General features: G+C 44.8%; 1 protein-coding gene across 3 annotated transcripts in view; it reads left to right on the top strand.

The window, feature by feature from the left end:
- Positions 1-261: 261 nt before the first annotated feature.
- The window catches only part of vit (vitrin), a 52,608-nt gene continuing 42,675 nt past the window's right edge, over positions 262-10,194 (top strand). For all 3 annotated transcript variants that reach the window (XM_063071720.1, XM_063071710.1, XM_063071701.1), the window contains exons 1-3: positions 262-482; positions 4,333-4,449; positions 10,047-10,106. In XM_063071720.1, coding sequence (XP_062927790.1) covers positions 4,416-4,449; positions 10,047-10,106 — 94 coding nt within the window. In that variant the 5' untranslated portion in view covers positions 262-482; positions 4,333-4,415. The remainder of the gene's footprint in view (positions 483-4,332; positions 4,450-10,046; positions 10,107-10,194) is intronic.

Below are 10,194 nucleotides of genomic sequence, written 5' to 3'. Positions count from 1 at the left end.
TCTGAACCTACGTGTCTGTGATGCTGCTGCAAACAAGTTTTCAACGAGTTGACTTGTTTTATTTTACGGGAAACTCTAGGACGGGGGGGACACTATTTAAAACTAACGTAACACGGAGAGATTAAATTAATTTTTCTGCCTCTCAGTGAGTTTTCGGACCACTCTCTCGTGTTACTGCCGCTGCAGTCCGCCCCTCGCTACCCTCCCCGTGTCTTCTCCCTCCCACCTCGATCTGCCTGCATTCACTCCCAGGCACACACAGCTAGCTGTCAATCGAGTGCTCGCAGCGCCGGGGATCTGCGCCGAGGTGATAATGTGGACGGTTCCCCGGGGTCAGAGCGCTGCACTGCCGAGGGCGACTTCCACTCGCACCGCCCCTTCAAGTTCAATACTTCGCTTAATCCGGCCTCGCCTGTGAGAGAGACTGAGCCCTCGAATATCTGTCACTCGTCTCGGTTATTTCTCCTTGAAACTACTTGCTGGTAAGTTATTGGTCAGATAAACAGTACTTTAATTGTGCACCTGATGTTACTGTGTGTGAGAGAGACAGACACATTTGTACCTGTGCGGTGTGAGAGTTTCTCCGCATGAAGGGTCTCGGTCCGAAATGTCAGCTATTTATTCCCCTCCATAGACGCTGCCTGATCCTCTGAGTTCCTCCATCATTTTGTATATGAATTTCAGTGTCTGTGCACCGGTTCAGTTAAAAAAATGTTAATCATTTTTGGTTTCTGCCACACATTGCATCACTTGAGAAATACACAGATCCGAACCTATAAAAAAAATCCCGTAGGTCCGCGGAACCAGTACCGACAGGAATAAATTTGCCTGCAGCCAACAATTTTATTGAGAGTCTGGGAATGATCGAACTTGACTGCCGAGTTAATCGTGGGGAAACGCGCCACATCCTGGCCAAGGTCAGTACTGCAGCAGACGGCTGAAGGCTGCATCTGGGCGACGTTCCAACGAGAGCAATTTTATTTTGATCATTTTATTACATTTAATTGTAGTTAACTCTGGGAACGACAATAGACGTAACTTCAAACTATAACCATAGGAATGAAAATTATATGTTGGAAGAATAATATTCGCTTGAAATGTTTTTTTGGCTGTGTTGAATAGTTGAAGCAAATCTTAGCAGAGTCCGAATTTTGTAAGAACCACACATTGTTAGGTGCTTGTGGCAATTTAAAGAAAAACTCTCCGAAAGTTTTGAAAGGCCTCTCCTCAAAGTTATGCAGACGAAATGGGGGAGGGTGAGTGGAGATCAGCAATCGAAAGAAGCGATTAAATCTGACGGAATCAGGGAGGGGTTGTGGGCGGCAGCACTCACGGGATGCGTGAATGGGCACTGCCACCTTCATTATACTGAATGACAATACTTCGTTATTTACATCTCAGGCTCAATGCAAACCTTCTCATGGACTCCTGTAGCGCTCCCACCCCCCACCACTGTCCCGACCCATTGTGCCCCGAACATCCTTTGTTCTGGGTTCAGCTCCTGGGCCTTGGCCCCGGGAGACATCCCTTAAAACCAACCCCGCCCGGACTTCCCTCAGCTGCATTTGTTCTTCGATAATCATATCTCTTATGGGATCAGAAGCGTTTTCAGTCCATCACTTCTAGCCCATAATCCTGTCAATCACATTCCCCTGCTATTTCCACAATCTTCTTATTAAATGGAAGGAGCCATTTTGGCCCGTCGGGTCTGTGCTGGCCCGCGGGACAATTATTTATTTTTATTTAGAGATGTGCTGCTTGTCCGACGATGACGTGACCGGTGCGGGAGGATTTTAAAGTGGAAAAAGCCATTGTACGGGGCAATTCCATTCTCTCGGTCTCAAGGATCTTGGTCCAGTGGTACAAAACATCGTTACGATTGGAGTGGTCCTCGGCTGCAGTGGGTAGCCATGTGCCTTGTCAGTCCCTTCACTTCCCACGAAGCGTCGCAGCATCGCCTCTTGGCCGCTGGATCTTGCAGCGGATCTCATCCACCCAGTCCGCTTGCTGGGGTAGGCGTACTGGGGCCGGAGGTTCCCAGGCCCAGCAACCCTCACCTGGTTTAGCCTGTCCCAGCAGTGTATCGGGGTGTGGCCACTGTCGCATGCAGTTACCTGGAGCCACGGGTAAGAGCTGGGTGGCAGGGGGACGAGCTGCCCCTGGGCGGAGGGAGCACGACAACCCCTCCCTGCGCACCCCGTACACCCCTATTTAGAGATACAGCCGGTAACAGGCCCTTCCGGCCCAACGAGCCCGCGGCCCAGTTATAGCCATGTGACCAATTTACCTGATAACCTGTACATTTTTGTCATGTGGGAGGAAACTTGGGATCAAGGGGAGAAGGTACAGACTCCTTACGGAGAGTAGTGGGAACTGAACCCGAGTCACTGGCACTGAAATAGTGTTACGTTAACTGCTTTGCTTGCTGCCCCAAGTATATTCGGCCTGTAATCTATTTCCCCCCACATCCCTATCAACCCTCTTCACCCCAGGACTCTCCCACACAGCTAGTCATTGTACATATCGACAACCTAGGTGAAGGAACAGAATATAATGTCTGAGCTAGCTGATGAATGGGTGGGTGTGGACAACGTAGAGAGGCTTCAGAGTTTGACAACAAACCTGCAGGCAGGTGGGTCCACAGCAGATGCAGTGTAACATAAATTAATATGAAGTTATCCGCAATGGTTAGAAGAGAAAGGAGTTGGGTTATTTCAATGGTATTAGGTTAGGAAGTGTTGATGAACTAGGAGAACCAGATAGAGTGGACGTGGAGAGGATGTTTCCAATAGTGGGGGAGTCTAGGACCAGAGGGCACTGCCTCAGGATAAAGGGATGCCTCTTTAGAAAACAAAGGAATTATTTTAGCCAGAATTCTGCAACTGGCTCTTAACTTCCTCTTCGGGACACCACAGTCAGTGTTGATAGGAAATAACATCTCCTCGCTGACAGTCAATGCAGGCGTATATCAAAGATGTATGCCCAGTCCACTGCTTTACCCGCTCTACTCTGTGACTGTGTGTCTCGGCACGTCTCAAAAGCCATTTGTAAGTTCATGGATGACACGAATGCTTTCAGAGGCTCAGAAATGCGGAGGAAGTTTATGAGGATGTTGCCAGGACTCGAGGGCCTGAGTTATAGAGGGAGGGTGGGCAGATTAGCACTTTATTCATTGGAGAATAGGAGATGGCAGGGTGACCTTATACAGGTGGATAAAACCATGAGGGTCAGAGCTAAGGTAGATAGTCACAGTCATTTTCCCAGGGTAGAAAAGTTTAAAACTAGAAGGTATAGGTTTAAGGTGAGAGGGGAAAAATCGAAAGGGGATCTGAAGGGCAAGTTTTTCCAAAAGACAGCAGAGGTTTTATGGAATGGGCTGCCAAATGAAATGGCTGAGGGAGCACCAATAAGTACATTTAAAAGGTACGTAGATAGGAAAAGGCCAAACGCAGGCGAATAGAACTGGCTTAGATGGGCATCTTGATTAGCATGGACAAGATGGGCTGAAAGGCCTGTCTCCATCATATATTACAGGATGCACACAGCTTAGTGTAGCATTTGCTCTGCACTTGACCCCGAGAGTTTGCAGAGTTCCGGACACAGCTCAGCACGTCACAAGAACAATCTTCCTCTCTGTCAACACTTCTCACAGTAAAGCAGCCAGCATAATTAAGGACCTCACCCTCCCCGGACATTCTTTCTTCTCCCCTCTCCTATCAGACAGAAAATACAAAACAATGAAAGCACGTAGCACCAGGTTGAAGGACAGCTTCTACCCCACTGTTTCCAGACTCTTTAATGGACCTCTTGTATGATAGGATGGACACTCGGCCTCACAGCCGACCTCGTTATGATCTTGCTTTTTAATGTTTACCTACCCTGCACTTTCTCTGCAGATTTTGACACTTTATTCTGTGTTATTGTTTTACCTTATTCTACCTCAATGCACTGTGCAGTGATTTGATCTATATCAACAGTATGCAAGAGAAGCTTTTCACTGTATCTCGGTACATGTGACAATAGCAAAGCACTACCAACACCTCTGTAATCTTGGTAAGATACCTTGACTGCTGTATGCAAGTTATCCAGCAGTGTTTTCGTGGAGTGTGGATTTCACTCAGTAGGTGTATGGTTCTGAGCAGTGAGGAACTGTTCCAAACAGGGTCAAGCTCGGTCAGGTTGTTGTAAGGTCCCACACAAGGTGGTGAGCAAGGTTAGCAACAAGCAGAACTGCTGAGCCAAGTGACAACGGAACACAGATTATTGGATATTTCTGTAAATCTGTTTCTGTGGTGAGATTTAAAATGCTTCCTGATTTTCCTTTCACTATAGATGACGTCACGGTGATCAGAAGAAAGCGCTGTTCATAACCTGATGCTACCTGCAGTCTAACGGTGACTCAACAAGGTCTCACCATGTACTTGTCCACAGTAGGAGCCTTCGCCCTGGGTAGGTAGCTCAGTTCTCCTGGCCCGGCCCGAATGGGTCGGTTCATTTTTATTTTCATTTAGAGATACAGCACGGTAACAGGTCCTTCCGGCCCAACGAGTCTGGAGTTACACCCATGTGACCAGTGAACCCAGCATCCTCATCGTTGGAAAGTGGGGTGCAAACTGGTGGTGGAGTTGAACCCCAGTCAGTGGCGCTAACCACAACATCACCTTGCCACTCCCAGCACTTGTTTGCTGCAGGGAAACGACAGTAAGAACATTGTGGTGGAGCTTTCCTGCGTCCACCATCTCACTCCATCAGATACATGACTGAGTGCCTGTCAAAAGTTGTGTTCCAGTTTCTGTGCACAGCTGTGTTACTGAACCAGTCTGATGCAGGTCTATTTTACCAGCTATTGCAGGCTCCAATGCAGAGATCCATGCAATGATGATTGCAGGCTCCAGTGCTGGGGGCTATACAATGAATATTGCAGGTTCCAATGCAGTATGCAGTGCATTCAAACTGTGTCACTATCCAGGAAGTACCTCAGCACGTGGCCATTGTTATCAAGACATGTGGTTTTGCTTTCAGTCTCGACCTAAACAGTTTGGGGTAAGTGCTCACTGTGCCCATGGAGAACTCCCAGCTCTCCCAGTACAGAAATCCGCGAGAGTCTCTGATCCCATTGGTAAGATCTGTTGTTTTTGATCCAAGATTCTTTCTCAAGTAAAAAAAGTGGCACAAAACTTGTTGTCCTGCTGAAGGGTCTCGGCCCGAAACGCTGACTGTACTCTTTTATTATTTTTTTTAATATATGTTTCTACAATACAACAACAAAAAACAGTAAAAAAAAGTTTATACAGTGCAAAACAAACATATCAAATGTACAGTTCATAACAGTTAAGGAAAAACACCCATAGTAGAATTGTATAAAGTTAGTTACCACCCCACCCTCCCACTACCCAACTCCAAGCCAGCCTTAGGATATATAGAAAAGTTAATCAGAACTTTTATCGCCACAGAGCTGTACTTATTAAAAGGGAATATTGCCTACTAACTGAGCTATAATATGTTTACACATTAAAAAAACAGTAAATCTTAATCGAAAGAAACTGGAAGTAAGGGATTTAAATGCAAAAGGGAAAAAGGAGGGATGAACCCTTAATCTAAATGGGAATTATGAAAATATTTAAGAAAAGGTCCCCACACCTTTTGGAACTTTATGTCTGAATTAAGAAGTGAATAATGACTCTTTTCAAGGTCTAAGCAGGACATAATATCTCTGAGCCATTGAGCGTGAGTGGGTGGGGCAACATCTTTCCACCTAAGAAGAACTGCACGTCTAGCCAAAAGAGAGGCAAAAGACAATGTGCAACATTTAGTTGGACTCAGATGTGTGTCAACTTCTCCCGAGGTGCTGAAAAGAGCAATCAGAGGGTTAGGTTCCAAGTAGCAATTAAGTATATGGGATAAAGTTTAAAAAGACATCTCTCCAGAATTTCTCCAAGCCAGGACAAGCCCAGTACGTATGAATAAGGGAAGCCTCACCCCGCCCCGCCCCCCCCCCACACTTGTCGCAACAGGGGCCAATATCAGGATAGAACCACGATAATTTAGTTTTAGACATATGAGCTCTGAGTACAACCTTGAACTGTAAAAGGCAGTGGCGAGCACACAAAGAAGTTGAATTAACTGACTTGAGAATTAAATCCCAAACCTCGTCGGACAGAGGAAAATTTAAATCATGCCCCCAGGCAGTTTTAATTTTGTCAAAGGGGACTCGCCTCCAAATCACTAACATACCTCGAATAGTGGATATTAAACCTTTAACCAATGGGTTCATACGAAGAAGCAAGTCCACAACATTTTTATCGGGTACCTCAGGAAAGTTTGGTATTAAAGGGTTGATAAAATGTCTAATTTGGAGATATCTGAAGAAATGAGTGTTGGGTAGGTTGAACTTTACAGATAGTTGTTCAAAAGTTGCAAAGCGATTGTCTATGAAAAGATCTTCAAAGCACCTAATGCCCTTTCTGTGCCGGTCTCGAAATGTGAAATCCTGCGCAGAAGGTTGAAAAGGATGATTATGTAGAATAGGACTAGAGAGAGAGAGAAACTGTGAAGACCATTATATTTTCTGAACTGAGCCCATATTCTCAGAGTGTGTCTGATGACAGGATTAACAATTGGTTTAGGCAGATGGCAAGGAAGTGCGGATCCAAGAAGTGCGGAAATGGAGAAATTCTTATTAGAGTTCAACTCCATTGCCACCCATATTGGGCAGTTAGACTGATTATAAAAGTAAGACCAAAAGTTAAGACAACGTATGTTGGCTGCCCAGTAATATAAATGAAAATTGGGCAAGGCCATACCACCCACCCTTTTAGGTTTTTGAAGGTGAGCTTTATTTAGTCTGGGATGTTTGCCCTTCCATAGATAGGATGAAATAATAGAAGCTAACAAGTTAAAAAAAGCTTTAGAAATAAAAATTGGTAAAGATTGAAATAAGTATAAAAATTTAGGAAGGATATACATTTTAACAACATTAATTCTACCAATCAGAGACATAGACAGGAGTGACCACTCTACTAGACTCTGTTTTGTAAGATTTAAAAGATTAGTGAAATTTTCTCCAAAAAGACACTTATAATTCCTTGTTACTGTAATGCCAAGGTAAGTAAATTGATTATTTACTACTTGAAAAGGAGGTTATGAAATTCTGATATTAGACTGTACACTTTTCCATAGATGCTGCCTGGCCTGCTGAGTTCCTCCAGCTTTTTCTGTGTGTTGCTTGGATTTCCAGCATCTGCAGATTTCTCTTGTTTTTGTTGTATTATGATTGTTTTATTGAACACTAATAGAACAAAGAGAATTGGAAATGAGGAGAAGCTGGGCTCTAGCAGGGGAAGGAAAGAAGTAAAGAATAAAGATCGTGGGCCATTCTTATATCCCATAGATAAGAAACATTCCAATAGAATTTGTAGATAGGAGTTAACCAACCAGATAGCTCCTATTCAAATAATGTGACGGCAGAGAAGCTTCCAGAATTATACAAAGAACTGTAACCAGTCGGGGACACACTGAACTATTACATATATACTGAACATATTGTGACCTCTTGGGAACATACTTAATGGTTACATGTATACAGGTGATTATATAAAATACAATTAGCATAAAAGGTAAGCTGCAAAGAGAATAACAATTAAACAGTTTAATCCGACATATCACAGCAATCGAGGATGAATATTCCTTCCTGAGACAATGACCACCCTGGTAGCTGTCACCTGTGGGGCTCTGTCCAGCAGCTCAGTGGGGGGAGCTTCAGGAGGTGCTGACATGTCAGGGTAGGTTGTCGTGTGTGCGCGCTAAGCCCTGGGCTGCTCCCATGCCTGAGGACGGGCTTGGTGCAAATGAAGTATGAGATGGTGGATATTTGACCTCACTACCTAGCTCATTATGACCTTGCCTGTACTGTTACAGTTTATCCCCCATTGTTAACTTTTTAATATTCAAAGATTAATTTATCTGTTACATGTACATTGGAATATCAAAACGTACAGTAAATTAGTTGTTTTAGAATGACCAACAGACTCCGAGGACGTGCTGGGGGCAGCCCGCAGGTGTTGTCACTATGCTTCCAGCACTAACACAGTAGGCCCACAATTTACTAACCCTCACCTGTACATCTTTGGAAGATGGGAGGAAACCCACACAGTCACGGGGAGGTTGCAGAGACTCCTTACACACAGCACCGAGAGCTGAGCTCCCATTGCTGGTGCTGTGTCACATTTTTACCTTGTACTACCTCACTGCGGTGTGATCTGTACGAACAAAACACAAGAGCAGCCTCTTGGGCAGCACGGCAGCGTGGCGGTGAGCGTAACGCTTTAGTGTCACGTACCCCGTGACGGGTTAAAAACCAGCAGAAATGGAAAACAGCTAGAGTCTGGTATTGGTGTTAACATGAGATATTTTTATTAGTAATTACATAATGTGGTCATATATAACCGGATAAATCAAACAAGTTAGTAGTGTTACATGTATATATGTGTGCAAATATAACTCCTGAACTATTGACCTTGGGGGAAACAAGGCTTAGAGTCTTGAGATGGTGAAGTATGAAAATTCAGTTCAGTTCGTGGTATTCAGTTGGGTAGTGATGGAGAGAGATATTTGTAATGCAGGGTGAATGTCGAGAGAAGGCAATTGCATCACTATTCCACAGATTCCACGACAGCAATAAGATAACAGTAGTAGGTTTTATCTCCGAAGTTGTTCCACTCCACAGACGAAATGTCACAGACAGTGATCTTCAATGAATATCCTTTCAACACAAGTGGTACCACACCCAAATTCAGCTACGGGTCATTCCAAATTGGTGGCCACAGGATACTCAAACAGAATCCATGTATGGATTATCACCAACAGTAGCCTATCACTAAGGGGACCATCTTCAAGGGAACCAACCCCAAACACACAACGTGATAGCCACTTATCCAGTTCCGTGGCATACGAAATAACTCCAACAGTGATTTGCCACAGGGGTGCCTTTCTTCAGTGAACTGCCACACCCAGACAAGGGTAACGCACAAGTGGTATTCACAAAGGTACTCCCCTCATCAGAGAACCCACTTTTGTGGATTAACTACGTGACAGTCACACCTTCGTATTCGAATGGAACTCAAACTCACCCTTACGGGCTACTTAGGAGAGGGTCCAGTGACCTCTTTGTCACTAGGTTTCTTCTGTTTCAAACCCTTGTCTCCCCTCTTCTCTTCCTTTAAAGTCACTGCATGTAACCACAACAAAGGGACCGTTTTCTGTGCTGGAGTTATCAACCCAGGCGAAGGTTGGACACACTAATAACTCCCCACCGGTCACACCTTTTCCACACTGCGAAAGCCACTGATTGATCCTCCAAAACCCACCTTTCTATGGGCACAACAAAGCTCATCCAGTGTCCAAAACCACGTGTCTGTGAGTCTATCATCTGACCTTCTATTTATCTCAGCATGCTGAACACCAGCTGTCCATCAAGTAGCTCCTCCCTTCTCTCTCTTTAAGAACTTAGAAGCTGCCAGTGTCCTTGCAGAAGTGTGAACATGCTGCAGAGAAACCATAACACCATCTCCAAGCAGTCTTCACCTCTCTCTCTCTTAATAACAAGGTGTCTGTGTTGGACACCTCTCTCTCTCTTTTTAAAGGTATAGTCCATAAAAAAAAAATGACCCCTAGGGTCATTACAACAGCGCCAGTGATTAATCAGGGTTCAATTCCCACTGCTGTCTGTAAGGAGTTTGTACATTCTCCCTGTGGCCGTGTGGATTCTCTCCGGCTGCTCCTGTTAACTCACATTCCAACGATGTCAGGGTTAAAGTCATGGTATGTTGGCTGTGGAAGTATGGAGACACTCGTGGGCTGTCCCCAGCATATCCGCAGTCACATGTACATCAGCCCAAACTGCATGTCTTAATGTACATATGACAAGTAAGCTCATCTTTTCACTACCTCAATACATTGTGATCTGTATCAACAGAATGCAAGACCAACTTTTCACTGTATCTCAATACATAATAAAAATTCCAATTTCGTCTCTTTTCCTTCCACAGTGTTGCTGCTGACTTTGGCTGATGGCGTGAGAGGGAAGGAGCAGAGGACCAAGAGAACGTGTAGGTGAAGGGTTCCCAGGACCAGGACAACACCACTCTGCACTGCTTTCAAACCCTGAATTCACAAAACGCTAAACCCATGCTGGAG

Source organism: Mobula hypostoma, chromosome 2 (assembly GCF_963921235.1).
Source record: "Mobula hypostoma chromosome 2, sMobHyp1.1, whole genome shotgun sequence".
Classification (NCBI taxonomy): Eukaryota; Metazoa; Chordata; class Chondrichthyes; order Myliobatiformes; family Myliobatidae; genus Mobula; species Mobula hypostoma.
This window is presented reverse-complemented; position numbering and strand designations above follow the sequence as displayed.